We start from the raw sequence: 15243 nt of genomic DNA, 5'->3' as shown, positions 1-15243 counted from the left end.
TTCTTGAAATTAGGGAGTCACGAGTTTTTGAGTGGCATATGTAAGGGTAAATATATTTTCATTATTATTATTATTATTATTATTATTATTTAGTGATGATAAAAATTCATAGTCATTATTCGAGTGTGCATATTAGTAAACTTCGTATTGTGATCATAATCGATGAAGGACCTCTTATATGGCTGATCAACTCAAACCATAAATGCCAATAGACCACTCTTGATAATAGTCGAATTTGTAGCCTTATCGTTATAAAGTTAAAAGTCAATAATAAAATACAAAGGAAGTTTATATAGAGGATGATGTACGGCTTGGCCGAGCAGAAGTAGTCTATTGATATTTTTAGTTTGAATCAGTCAATTATAGATGATCTTAGTTAATTTATCTTGTTATTATTTGTCAATTAAATTTGTAATGTGGATTTCACTCAAAATATACTTTTAGTAGCCGATTGGGAGCTTTTTTTTTTTTTTTAATCAAATTATTGAAGTGGAATTTGCACTATCCCAAAAATACTAAGTAAAACCAAACGCGTATTTTTCCTTTTTTAGACAACGCGTTTGAACTTTGGAGTTTGAAGCCCTCCTTTTCGTGTACACTTATCCTTTGGGTGTTGTTGGGGTTTTTGGTCAATTGCAAATTTTTGTTGGCTTGCCAATTTTGATATCATGTTGTTATGGAATGAAAATGAGTGCTATTGCAACGCCAGTCAATTTCCAGCTAATACTTCTAACTCCCACTATTTTTAAATACTAAAAATTCCTATGATATTTTAAGATACCATATTGTGTGATTTGATAAAATTATTTATATATATCATTTTGTCGAAAATATTAAATAAGAAAAGTATCTTTCAAAAACAAATAATAATAAAAGTACAATATAATTTTACCAAAGACCTTGTGGTCAAGTGGCATGAAGTGGTTCTTTTAAATGGAAGGTCATGGGTTTGAGCCTTATTGGGGGCCCTATAACAAGGTCAATAGTATTCAAAAAAAAATAACATAAACTATTTTTCTTTCCCATGTTTGGTTGCATTTCAAAAAATTGACATAGTGTGTTTGGATTATTTTCCAAAAAATGAAGAATTGTTTTAAAAAATCAACATTATTTCGAAGTCATTTTTTTAAAAAATAGGCTTGTTTTCCCTTTGACCGTAAATCAATTTCCGTTGACCATCATTTTCCCTCCCTCTCCAAACACTAGAAATCCGAAAAAATGATTTTCAAAAATGATTTTCTAAATTTTCAAACACAGCCTTAGAATTGTTGCAATGGTCTTCTGTGTAATAAATATATCAAACTCCATTAGAGTTTTTGCACGAACTACATTCTAAGATGTCATGTGTAAATTCTTTTTCCACATAAATTATTTCCTACTCGGTCATCATTGTTAAGAAAAGTTTTGCCCTTTGACCTTTTAAAAAAAATAGAAAAACTCACAATTACCAATTGAGGGTGTGCAGTATGTAAACTCTGATATCATGTGTAATCACTTACAAATTACACATGAGATATGAGCTATATACTAGAATGATCCTATGTGATAGGCTCGATAATGATTTTTCAATGTTGTGATAGTGAAAACAATTAAATCTGAATAACTAAGGGGGAAAAATTGTATTGCCTTTCCAAACTATAATTTCAGTTAAGACTTAAGAGGATGGAATTAAGTACAAGAGTAACTTCTTATGTATAAATTAATTAATTTGTTGGCGTTATTGCTTTTTTGTCCTACTTAGTGTAGAATATTGTGCATTAAATTCATGTTACTCGTTTTATCACTAAGTAATGTTGCATTCTTTCTCTTGTTTATTTTATCTCATATAATCATAATATTTACATTTTTACATGTTAGTATTTGATTGATTTTTTATTTGATTTATGGTACACACGTGAATGCAATATTATATATCTTGGTGTAGTATAGTTATCTATAATTACACTATCAAGCGTTCAAATGCACTCTCGTAATTACATAAATTACGTGTGCAAAAATTGAGAGGGGGGGTTGATGGTTTGAATGATAGATTATATATGATGAGGCATCCAATGTTTGTTTGGTCAATACCAAATTATACAACGTCTCATCATTACTCTACAATGTAAGGTTCATACAAGAAGAATTTCAAACCAAAAACTCTGAACTTTATTAAGATCAGCCCCTTTGCGTGTGCACAGTGATGAATGCTACCTGTCCCACATCCCCCCAAACTCTTTCTATTAAATTGACTCATCAAACATGGCTACCCATTATATTTTCCGATTTTCTCATATATACTATATCATAAATTTAATATCAATGACATAAATCAAATATTCATCATGTCACTTAAAAGGAAGTCTTAAATAAAAACATTTAATTCATTAAGGACTTTTATTTGTTTTTCTATTTGATCAATAAAGACATCGTAACGGCCAAAAACCTTGTGGTCTAGTGCCACTCGGTTGCACTCTACATAGGAGGAGGTGGGTTCGAGTCTCAGTGGAGCCAATATTGGCTCGTAGTGCTTCATTTGATTAGGAAAGTAGTTATGAACAACAAATACTACATTATAACGGAGTCAATAGTACTAAAAATAAAGACCTCGTAATTAATGTAATTGAGGTTTTCATTTTTTTAATACTACTGACTCACTCTGTTACAATGTAGTATTCTCACATGTAATTAATGCATTTTTTATCCTTATTTCGAAAATAATGGAGTAAACAGACAAGAATGAAGTCACATGTAACGTATCGGCCGTTGGGGGCCCCACGAAGCTAAACCTTAAATCACTCAATTAATTATTACATTTATCTCCTTAATCCAATCCAAATGTCATATGCGCGCCGCGATAATCCCAGCCTGACTATGCGCCAAAACCGGCGGTGGAATGTCAGCAATCGCGACCGTTGAATGTGGCCGCCTTCTCACCGCGCCACGTGTACACCTTTAACGGCTACAGTTCATTTCCCCCCCTGTTTCACTCCGTTCGTGCATGCACGTTTGTAAAGTTGGGCTGTGGGCCCGGTGGGACCCAGCCTCTGTGGGTCCTCACCCATCATTACCCTTACGGGCCTTACCCCTTTTCACACCTATTCTTCTTCACATTTGGCGTTTATATGCATTTATGGGTATGATAACAACAAATTACAAACCCAATGGGCAATTTGGTATCTTTCCTATGTCCCATCTTATGAAGGACAAATCAATTTTGATTAGAACTTTGCAAAATAAATCAATTTTTTTTTCTCGAAAAAATCGATTGTGTTGTTAAATATTGCCATTAAAGACACAATCCCTTTGCCCAGATCCGATTTATCTTGCTTGCATGCAGAATTTATTAAATACACATTTTTAAATAGTGACTGTAATTCAAAAAATATTATAATTAAAGACACATTTATTCTGATATTTTTAAACGGAACAAAAAATGTTTCAAAAAATTCATGTACATTCTTGCCTTCTCCTCTTCACGATTAGCGTCTTCTTTTGCTCTTTTCTCTCTACCTCTCCTCTCCATTCTTGCCTCCCCCATCGTCGTCCACCACACCTACGATCTCGCACCGTCTCCTCTCCATCACCATTGAATAAGGAAAAGAAGGTTTTGGGTTTTGCAAAAGGTGAAGTAGGGAGTGGTTTTTCTTGATTCAAAGCAATGTTGTTTTTTTATTAGTAAGTTTTGTTGTTATTATACCTTTCGATTATTTGCTTCTCGCATCTTTAGCAAGTTTATTCCCTCTCGCTTCTTTTGTGAGTTTATTCCCTCTCGTTTTTTTGGCGAGTTCTTGTTATAAGCGTAGAACGATAATTGGTCATGGCGTATGTGAACCACAAAAGAATGAAGATTGATACTCGGGTGGTGTCAACGACTTTTGAACTAGAGTATGCCTTCGTTATGTTTGACCAAATTACTATTGACAGTAAAGAAGCTTGGAGTACTCTTGTCGACTTCAGCTTCAAATTTGTGAAACAGTCTGCGATTCAAGTTTTCGATAACATTGTTAGGAAATTTGTTTCTATGTCTGACTGTAAGGAATGTTTGTCCATTCCATTAATCTTTCTTGTAAACGTTTCCGCTTATGATTCAATGAATTAGTCTCGAGAGATTATTATCAAAAAATAAAAAATAAAAAAATTCATGTACATTCGTCATATTGAGAACTTAAAGTATATGGATGGAAATACCACTGATGGAAGTGCATGATATTTCGATTGAGGATGCATTTGGAGTGTCAGATGCTCAATGGATCTTTAGCGCATTAAATTGTTATCTTTTTCTCAATTTAAAAACAAAACAAAACAAACAAAAGCTCATATACATGATGAATTTTATTGAAATATAAGATTGAAAAATACTACAATATATAACAAATAGACACTATCTTCATGTGAAGACAGATTTTTGGACACAACACTTAATATGTAATACTCCGTAGTATTTTAAACAAGCAAAATTAAATTAGTGTTTTTAGCCTTCTAATTATAATGATGTAGACAAGTTTGGTCCATCAATTATTCTTGATTTATATTTAGTCCTTCAAAATTTGGTTCCTAACAAAAATTTTAGGGACATAATATATCATTTCCTTAAAACCTTAAGGAGTAAAAGATTAAAATTACATTCCAAGACAAATGGGAGTACTAGAAATATCATTTTCCCTTACTAATTAATTTGATCGAATTGAAAAATACTACATTAAATAATACGGAGTAATTGATATAACATTATAATAAAAAAAATATCATGATATTATATTATTTTTCTCTCAATTTTAATATGTTATCTTCTTCGCTATTAGATATACGTAGTATTTGATTCCAATACTCCATCACCATCCAATATATTTTAGTACAAAAAACATCATCTTGTCCAAAAAGGAATAGATCAAAATGGTGAAATATAATTCTCACACTAAAAGGTCACGATAATTTCGTTCTTACGGGCACTATCTTAACTGAGCTCATTGCACATAATCTTCTTAACTAATTTATCTCTTATATAATTTACGAATTATTTATACAAAATTAAATTACTCAATGCATATTCTTAAATAGTGGTTACTAATTTTCTTGATGACTTAAAACTAAAAAAAACGTCATAATGAAGAATACTTTTTTTTATTTTTTATTATTGAATCATACATGAAAGTGATATTTGGAAGAAAGCCAAGGATAGATATTGATATACTTGAAGACAAAAAAAAAGAAGAAAAAGTAATAATAAAATAAACCCTCCAATCTCTTAATAGTTAATACCAACGCCATGCATTGTACGTCGTCGTACGTAATATCATAGATGGTGAATTATGGCTTGCAAGTTAATTGCCGGTCCATTTTTTCACTTTTTATTAAGAAAATAAATAAATTCACAATAGCAGTCAATCATATTTATTTATTTAAAAATAATACTAATGAATCCGTAACCCCATTTACGAAAAGTGCTTGTGACAAGACTTCATGAAGATCGACCCCTTCCTCTTATCCACCATGCCAATTAGCTGTGTTTTCGTAGCTCAAATAGTTTATCAATTAACTTTTAATTTTATTTTTGATAATGGGGTAGAGTTCAAATCAATCAGTGATAGTGAAGACTTTTTGTATACAAATTAAAGTGTATAGGCAACGATGACAACCTATAATTATCTGAGTAACTCGAAATTTGTCTACTTTTTTAGTTTTGGAGTAGTTTTATGGAGTTTAGGATATAGTATGTCAAAGTCAGAAAATTTTAAGTTATCAACAAAGAATAAGACAGAGTTAGGTTATACTTTCTTGTATGATTTACGAGTTATTGCATATGAGTAATTTCTCATCGGATAGTGATTAAGAATTTTTCTCTGTCCATACAAATAATGAGTTAGGTTAATCGCTTAAACCATAACTCTTTTGAATGAGATTATGAGACCAAACACATAAGCAAAATCTTATGTAAAGTATAGGAACATTATTATGATCGATGAAAAAAGAGGGAGAATATGCCTATCACATGATTATGAGGACGCAAATGTTTTTGTGCTTTGCATGAGAGGGAAATCATGGTCTCCACTACCACACCCCAACTTTATATTATTATTATTATTATTATTAAAATTGTTAATTACATAATTCTTACAGTATTTCTTACCAACAAACCAAGAATCAATCAAGATTTCAGTAGTCATTAATTAGTTGCAGATTCGTGGTGGGGGGTCTATCTTTCTTCCCTGGATCAAATTCTGTCCACGACCGGCACACAATCTCAGTCTAGCAACAAAACTAACAACACAAGGAAATTCTTAAAGAAGAAAGAATATCATATATTAATGCAATTACAATTAATTACACTTCACTTCTTCCTTTCTTTTTTTCTTTATTTTTTTTTAATTTTAAACTTAGGCAAGCTTCGCCGAACTCTCCACACTGCTCCGCCTCTAATCATGCCTTGTAGATCCCAATTCATATTATATGCTTGCAATTAACATATTATGTTCATTCAGTTTATTTACATACAATTCAAATATTATGAACTTAGAATAATAATAGAAAATGTACATAATTTATTAATTAAAAGTATATAATATGTGCTTTCAAAAAAAAAGAAAGTATATAATATATTAATAGTATATATAATGTGACAATGTGCATAGTGGACTGTTCCACAATATAATTTGTATTTTTTTTGTTGTGTGTGTGGGTTTGTTATGTTGGTTATATTAATAGTAGAAGGGAACTCAGACCTCGCATATTTGACTAACGTGTTGGTTGTTTCAAACTAATACTGGCACGAAACCATGCAGCGTTTCTTGTGGGGAGGGCGTCGTGACAAACTTGAATCATTCATACGCAAAGTAATAGTACGTCTGGGGTTGGTCATGTTAATATATTAAAATATGATCATAGTTTCACCAAGACTATTTTTCATCTTTAAAGCAAAACTTGAGATTTATCAGGTATAATAATTTATTTTGATTGATTATCTAATAATAATTTATTTAATAATATGAATGTGCATTATACATTATTTTGTATAATGTACATTCAATACACAAATAATATACTTCTAATGATTCACACAATAATTTGTGCATGCTAACGCACAATGTTCACTAGTTGAAGTATAGGGAATATAATTATAATTACGTTGGAATTTCAAGGTCTAATTCAAAATTTCGAGTTAAAAGGAAATGTGTTATATAATACGGAGTAAGAAATTTTTAAACTGTTAACATTCGATACTTTTTGCACTAATACTGTAAAGACAAAAATTGACATATTTTATACAACATGTGCAAAAAGGGGATACCAGTGCCTCATTAAATCATAACAATGCCAAGCCAAAAAAGAGTCAGATACCAAATACGCTTTCACCACGCAGTAACCATTCTACACAAACAAATTAAGGATTGTTTATTTACACAAATACAATTTATATTATGATTTCTCATCTAGCTTGCCTATCACAAGAACTACAACTTAAATCTGGTAAAGTTACACAAATACAAATGCTTCAAAAATATTCACAACCAGAAATTACCAGCGTTCCCGAGTGTTGGGGATCTGTACAGCCGTGTCAAATAATTGGTTTAGCCTGTTAGATGCGGTGCCAAATGTTGGCTTGCAAGATAGGCATTTCCTAACAGTTAAGCTGGTATTTATGAAGATCAAGAATGCTAATTAACACCGTGCATACCTGATTGTGAAGCAAAACGAGGGTAATATGAAACTATTGCCATGGCTGTGACAATGATACAGTAGTAGTAGATGCTTTCAGCCCTTGTTCCCCATGAATGGCAGATGTTAGCACCTTGTATTGCTGGTTTACAGAATTGAAAAGGGCCTTTGAGTAAGCATTCTTAGCCTGCATCAAGCATTTAAGGATTTATAAGCCTCTCCTTAATATGCTGGTTAAAGACATTCAGTTCTACAAAAGAGCTTAGCATTTAGCTGCTTATCTTACAGAAAAACTATCACTCAGAAATTTGTAATGCACAATTATCTTTATCCACATTTCAGACAGATAGCAAGCAATAATAATCCATATTCCATAGTGATTGACAACAAAAGATTACATGAATGAGCAAGTTGCATTCTGATGCCAAGTTCTTATGTTTTCTCTAGGTCTCAAACCCAACCCGTATCAGAATATGATCTCAACTCAGTAACTCATCTTTTTCACTTTGGTCCTTTTCCTATATCTATCCCAGAGGATTTATGCTCTTGGATGTGCAATCCAATTAATTTATATTGCGAACTATCATCATCTGCTCACCAATATATCATCAACATGCTAATTTTGGGTAGCTGGTATACAAGGCCAGAAAACAAAGACTTAGTATGCATCTTGCATTTTAGGTAGGAATGGAAACATATCCATAAATTTAACAAATCTGAGAAATTTTTGGCTCTAAAATTCATTATCTTCACTACTACTACTACCCTGCCTCCACCTGCTTTGAATACCCCATAAATAAATTCTTTGCTTCATTTTCAATAAACCTGAGAGGAAACCTAACTAGAACCAAACCTACTCTAGTCTCTTCCATAGATCCTCATTGGTAAGTCTAACAGAAATAGATTCTCAGAGATTCCAACACAAATCATTCTTTGGCATACTTATCTGTGAAACAAGGATGATTCCAATCTAAATGTATATCAGAGGCTTCAAAAATGAAATCAGTTGGCTTGACTACTAACCTCTTCATGATCTTTAATACTATCAGCAACTTCATGAAAATTGATGTTGGGGGCCACAGATAATCCAACTCCATGAAAGGACATAACTCTTTTCTCTCCAATTTCTTTCTCAACCTGTACACTAGTATATGAGAAATCAAAAAGTAAATTGCCACAAAAATGCAAAACATATATCTAAGGAACATATACCTGAGGAGGCGGAGGCATAATGTCATTGCATAGTACCGCTAGTGGATATATATGACCAGGAACAGCAGCGTGTTCGACAAGCCTTCTCATATTGTCCACTGAGGAAGGATCAAAGGGTGCCTGGATGGAAGCTCATAGGAAATTTGATGATAATACAATGCAAATTGCAAAAGACAACTAAATATGTTTATTTAATAAAATAATTTAGAATACGAAGATGCTGAATACCCAATGAACCGCATATACTGAAACTAAAACTAATAAATTGTATCTGCAGAAGGATGCTCAATCTCAATGGAGTTATAAAGAATGACAATAATGGTGTACAGGGGAATTGAGTGGTTATTCCGTGACAAATATCACCAGTGAGCACAAAGCTGGGTAACCATATGCCATGTGCTGGATTTTGGACTGTCTATTGAGAAGAAAATGTAATAACAAAAATCCCCCAACCCCCTACTCCTCTTCTGACTACATACACAGAGACCAACAGATCACAGATGAAATAATATGAAAATATCTTTATAGCCCTGCACAGAAAGACTTCCACAGCCCATGGAAGTTCCCCACTTTCTTTCAGAGTAAACAAAAGAAACACAAATCTTACCGGAGACCATTCTTGAGTTACAGGGTCTGGACGGTCTCTCCCACCACTTGGTGCAATCCATATTATTTTCGATCCTCCCCTAACACCAATAAAATCCCATCCATAACTCCATAAGGACTTCAGAACATCTTGAATGACTAATGTATTTCAAAAGAAATGAGGAAAAAGAGGAGGAAGAGGTAAAAATTATCTCCTTAGTGATAAACAGTGAAAAAAAGGAGTCCACTAAATAGTCATCAGATTGTCAGAATAGTGCAAGCAAACTAAAGAAATACTTGTATATTTCTACCTTAAAAGCACAGCCATCTCTTTCAAACTTCTTGTGTTTGCTTTCTTTTTCATCTCAATAAGTTCAGGAACATCACCCATATGCTTTTTTGAATACACGCATAGAAGATTCCTAAACAATGTAGTTAACATGAATTCCATAACTAGGAAAGGACATGCATCTCCATATAGAGAATTATCAAAGCAGAAGAAAAGGCGATCACCTCCCAATGCTGAAAGGTTTGCAAAGAGGATCAGTAATTACTCTATCTCCAGCCACATAGATCTGTATCACAATATATGGAATTATGGATGCTGGTAAAATAGGCAGTTATATTTTTTAAATGATGTTACAGTAATAAAGTAGAGGGGGAATCCCACTTTAAAAGAGTTCTCAGACTAGAAGACAGTTGATATGGTGAATTGAAGATTTGAAGTCATCATTACCATGTTCTCAGCAAGATATGGATGTGTTGAATCCAGTAACAATGCAATAACTGCAGGATCTGCTTCAGTTTGATGATTGGAGATCAAAATTACATTTTCACCCTAACAATAAGGAAAATAAAGAGTAAGTAGGTGCTTCTTCCCAAGAAACATTTAACTGTTTAGATCCCCAGAAAAAAAACCAGAGACTAAGATAGCAAGACCGAGTGATCAGCATTACAGATAATATGAATAGCAACACTGACTGGATCCACAGATTATAATATGGAAAACAAAAACAACACATTTGAATTACTGCAAGAAGCAGAAATAACACACCTTCTGAACTGTTTCTTCTATTTCAGTGAAAAGAGAAATATTTCCCACATAAGAGTTCCTGGAAAGTCAGATATAATTGTCATCAGAGAATTGGAGTCATTGACACCACAACCAGACTATTCAGGTGAAAAGAAGCTGAAATTTATAGTCACATTTTGCAAAGGCAAAGGACATGTGCAGATGAAGCACCTAAACCCAACAACTAGGATGGATTTACATGCTAAACTCCCAAACCCTTCTGGAGTCAATATTATGGATAAGTTATGATATGATTACATGAAGCTCTACAAAGTTGTTGCCATTTAACTGACAAATGATGTACATGCAGCACATTTGACCGTAACTTTTTCATTTCCTATGGGTTTACTACCTCTCCCATTTAACTTCAAGTCTTCAACCAACAAACCCAGATTTTGCCATGACATTCTCACACGTGAAGCCTAATGCAAAGTAACCTAGCCCTTGATGATGGTTAGACTGGATAATGCAAAGACAATATGTTCATACAAGACTTAACTCTGAAAATTCTACTAAGGTTTCTAACACTACCTAGTGTTGGACTTAGCAGGTCCTCTCATTCTTGAAAAGAAAGAGAAAATGAAGCTCTTTCTTCTGTTGCCTAAATGGTGTCTAGTGAAGCCATCAGAAAGTTGTATCTAATCAATGGAAGGAAAAAGCAGCTATTGAAAACAATTACATTGAAGAGCATGTTTACAACCTGAAGTCAATTAAAGGACGAATGTAATTTTGGCCAAACACATAGTAGTCAAATGGTTCTCGAATTGCTCTGTGATGAGGTGAGAACTCAAAAGGATCCTGAAAGATTGCAATTTTTTGGATAGCATAAGCTCAAAGTTCACAATAGCAGGCAAGTTGAGTTTACTAGAAGCATGATATCTATAATGCTAAATTGACATGAAGTATTGTGGTAGACTGGTAGAGTGACCACCTTCACATCAAGGAAAATACGATCAAATGCAACAACCATGTTGGACAGGACAATCTCATCTGCTTTAGGATCTTTAGTTTTTAAGACCTGAAAAGGAAAAATAAAAATATAAACTCAGAGCACATGTTAGATCAAATAAATTTCATTTTTTTCCCTATTAATCTTATATTACTAAAAATGTCAATATTGTTCGGCTGTTCCCCACCAATGCCATAAATATACAAAAACCTAGATGAGAATTCATGATAGCATTACCCATAAATGTTCTAATAAATGGCCCTTTCAAAGCAAAAGTTTCACCTCTGTGCCAGATAGGCACGTATAAATTATAATGCTTATGAAATTCATTTAAAAAAAAAAAAAAAAAAAAAAAAAAAAAAAAAAAGAAGAAGAAGAAGAAGAAGAAGAAGATAAAGGATCTAAATAATGTTAAGCTTTTTTCTCATTTGTTGTGGCTAAGTAAACTGTCTGACATAATTTAGTCTCATAACTGATATTAAATTAGCAATAGAACAACCACATCATTTGTTGGGGCTATATGATGAGTTGAAAGAAAATCAATTTACTGCATTTCGATAATTTTCATATAGTTCCAACATCCCTTGAGCAACATTTTGTGGCAGTTTTCCGTCTTCTGCTTCCCTTTGAACAACAGAAAGTAGGTCTGTGAAAAAAGGAATGTAAGTGAGGGACAGGAGGGCGGGGTGAGAAACGAAATGGCAACTTTGATTAAAGAGTTCTGAGCTCCAAATAAACACAGAACACTCAATGACCAAGCCACTGATCAAATGATTGCATTAAAAGGTACAATTAAATGAAATTAACCTGTAAATATCGTAATTAGTCCCAATGTTATTTAAATACAAATACAACTACCGACAAGAGTGTAAGTGTTTTTTCCCCATTATGAAGATTCTGACACATATACTGATATGTTAACTATCCAAAAAAGAACACACAAATGAAAACAGAGAAGTGATTATTAAATGACAAAAATCCATTTACTCTGCATTCATTATTTGTTTCCATCGTTACGAACAGAAAACAGAAATCAGTGCACTTATTTTTTTGTTTCCTTCTAGATAATGATCTCGCGTTCAAGTCATTAATAGGTAAAATGATATCACAGTGGATCAGGTACAGACATGCTTAGTACAAGTTACATATACATATACATACACAGTTACACACTCGAATAGAACAAACCGCCATACTGACCACAGCATCTCAATGAGCAATAGCTATCTATAATCTAATTAAAGAGTGCCAAGGAAACCGACCTTCACCTGAACGAGCATCGAGGAAACTACGAAGCTCGTAGCTAGCGGAAGCCGACACCGCCGTGGCGGCGCCGGCGGCAGATTCCTTCTTCTTCTCCTTCTCCTCCACCATTTCCGCCATAACTACCGCCTTCGCGTCGCAGAAGACCGCGGAGGAGCGCAAGCTTCGAACACCGCCGCTCTGCTTCAAGGTCGAGCACGAGCAAGCTATTGACAACGAAGAGGATGAAATCCACGGCTGTGCAGCTGTTATACTGTAGAGGCTAGAAGAAGAAGCGTGAACTGAAAGGATCACCATGGCCCCGTTGTTTGCGGGAAGAAGGAAACGGACATGAGAGGCGGTGCGGTGGCGTGTGAGTGGAAACAAAGAGTGTGTGTATATATAAAACGTGCTTTTCGGTTGTGGGGCCGAGCCTTCAGCAGTCAAGCCGCTGTCTGTTGATGCTCCGATGGTGAAAACGGCAAGTTGATTCAATGACGAAGCTTATCGGGTAAACGTGTGAACGGATACGTATTCCTGCCGTTATAATTTAACGGTTTGTACAATTGGACCTGTCGTGTGGGCCAAGATCGCCACCCCAAATATCCAAAGTAGACCAGGTCGCAATCCGGTTGGATAGAGGGCTCGAAATTGAACCAATTGTCATACACTTATGCCATCCACCAAGGCAATTTATATCCTGGTTCACGTAGCATTACGTACTCTAAATCAAAACAACAATGTATATAGAATTCATATTTATAAGATACATAATTTCATAACACAATACACAAAAAAATGACTAATTAGAAAGACAATCAATTACTGTTGGTTGAAACGGTCATTCAAGGACTTCCATAATACTTAGCAACAATGGTTTGACTCAACTCTTTTAGACGCGAGATGAATCTCAATGTCTAGAGCCCAAGTTAAATAGTTGCTCATGTTAAGTGCAAGCTCAATAAATTCTCATTTGGTGATAGAAGACATGATCTACAAAATCATGTTGTCCATGCAGATTATACTTATGGAAACAATAGTTTATATACATGTGAAAAACATATTATGCAAACAGATCCCAAACAGAATCTAAGGGTGTGGTTAGAAACCCGGGAGATGATTTCGAAAATCATTTTTTGGGTTTTAGTGTTTGGCTAGATGGGGAAATTGGAAGTCAATGAAAAATACATGATTTTTTTAGGAAAATTACTTTCCTTTCTTTTAGGGGAAGTCATCTTCCGTTTGTGCAGTGGAGCAACCAATCACCCATTGTTGTCGTCGCCGTCACCACCACCACTACCATTTATCATCATGTTATTTAAGCCTTCAACATGAACACACACACACAACCCTTCATGACATATAACATAAATAAGGGGGTAAATAGAAGGTGAATGGAGAGTCTCATGATTTAATGACCATCAATAAAATATTTATAGCACAAATCATCTTTTGTCATTTTCAGATACTTATAAATAATAACACTTCTGACATACCTCTTATACTAAGACTCTAGAACATGTCATACAAGTCTCGAGATTGAAATACAATTCGTAAATAGTACGGATAGACTGGAGAGTATATAACAATCAATCATACTATTAATGTCATTACTACTTGTTGAATTGAAAACCACTATATTTGCATTGTCATATCTACAAACTCTAGAACTTCACGTAAGTTTCCTTGTTTAACTAAGGGTGTCGCAATTGTAAATCCGATTAGTCCCTATTTAATAATAATATCCCGTATTACTTAAACTCATATTTCAACAACTAATAAAGCAATATTTGTATATGCTTTGCCCAAGTCAAATTCAATGAGCCATTTATTGCAGTAGCATGTTGATGATATTTGAGGACTTATATTAAATTGTATTATTGTTATGATGGGATTGTTTTGCCGGAATTATACTTTGGGTTAATAAGTTAATTGCATAAACAGACCAACTATGAGGTGAGGGCGGCGATGTTGGCGCCTGGCGACGTAACTAGACAGGCCTCGTAGACACAAAAGAGAGTTTTGTAAGAAATATGATTGAAACTAAATTTAAAACCAATGGCCTATTAGCTCAGTTGGTTAGAGCGTCGTGCTAATAACGCGAAGGTCGCAGGTTCGAGACCTGCATGGGCCAAATAATTTTTAAGCAAATTTCGATAGGCCGCAGGCTCGAGACTTGCATGGGCCAATACCAATATCTGTATTTTAAAGCAATTTCGATAGGTCGCAGGCTGGAGACCTGCATGGGCCAATACAAATACCTGTATTTTTAAGCAATTCCGATTGGTCGCAGGCTCGAGACCTGCATGGGCCAAGATCAATGCCTGCATTTGTAAGCAATTCCGATTGGGCCAAGCTAGACATAAGAGTATGAAATTGTGAACATAAAATTATAAAAATATGATATGAGAGTTATAAAATTATTAATATAGTACCGAGTCCATAACATAACAACTGAACATTCACTATCTTCCATTACAAAACTTTTCATTCTCATTAGTTCATGATTGAGTGAGATAAAAAATGATGAAGTGAATGTCAAAAAATT

The 15243-nt window shown here is 34.0% G+C and overlaps 1 protein-coding gene and 1 non-coding gene across 5 annotated transcripts; one reads left to right on the top strand and one right to left on the bottom strand.

Annotated features, from left to right (window-relative positions):
- Nucleotides 1–7291: 7291 nt before the first annotated feature.
- On the bottom strand, nucleotides 7292–13179 carry LOC116027480 (glycerol-3-phosphate acyltransferase ATS12, chloroplastic-like). 4 transcript variants are annotated; one of them, XM_031269141.1, is made up of 13 exons: nucleotides 12722–13170; nucleotides 12002–12099; nucleotides 11436–11522; nucleotides 11205–11302; nucleotides 10487–10544; nucleotides 10169–10270; nucleotides 9946–10007; nucleotides 9744–9854; nucleotides 9455–9533; nucleotides 8848–8967; nucleotides 8659–8772; nucleotides 7655–7822; nucleotides 7292–7552 (listed from the first exon to the last, which is right to left on the bottom strand). In XM_031269141.1, the coding sequence occupies exons 1-12, from the start codon at nucleotides 13011–13013 to the stop codon at nucleotides 7688–7690; spliced, it is 1356 nt and encodes a 451-aa protein (XP_031125001.1). In that variant the 5' UTR covers nucleotides 13014–13170; the 3' UTR covers nucleotides 7292–7552; nucleotides 7655–7687. The 4 variants fall into 4 exon arrangements, with proteins under 4 accessions (XP_031125001.1, XP_031125000.1, XP_031124999.1 ...); XM_031269140.1 differs by having other exon boundaries at nucleotides 7292–7521; nucleotides 12716–13167; XM_031269139.1 differs by having other exon boundaries at nucleotides 12716–13166.
- Nucleotides 13180–14755: 1576 nt separating this feature from the next.
- On the top strand, nucleotides 14756–14829 carry TRNAI-AAU. Its single transcript has one exon. It is a non-coding gene; the product is annotated as a tRNA-Ile (tRNA).
- The last annotated feature ends 414 nt before the right edge of the window (nucleotides 14830–15243 follow it).

This window comes from Ipomoea triloba, chromosome 8 (genome assembly GCF_003576645.1).
Source record: "Ipomoea triloba cultivar NCNSP0323 chromosome 8, ASM357664v1".
NCBI classification, from domain to species: Eukaryota; Viridiplantae; Streptophyta; class Magnoliopsida; order Solanales; family Convolvulaceae; genus Ipomoea; species Ipomoea triloba.
The sequence above is the reverse complement of the archived record's forward strand: the minus strand, read 5'-3'. Positions and strand labels throughout refer to the sequence as shown.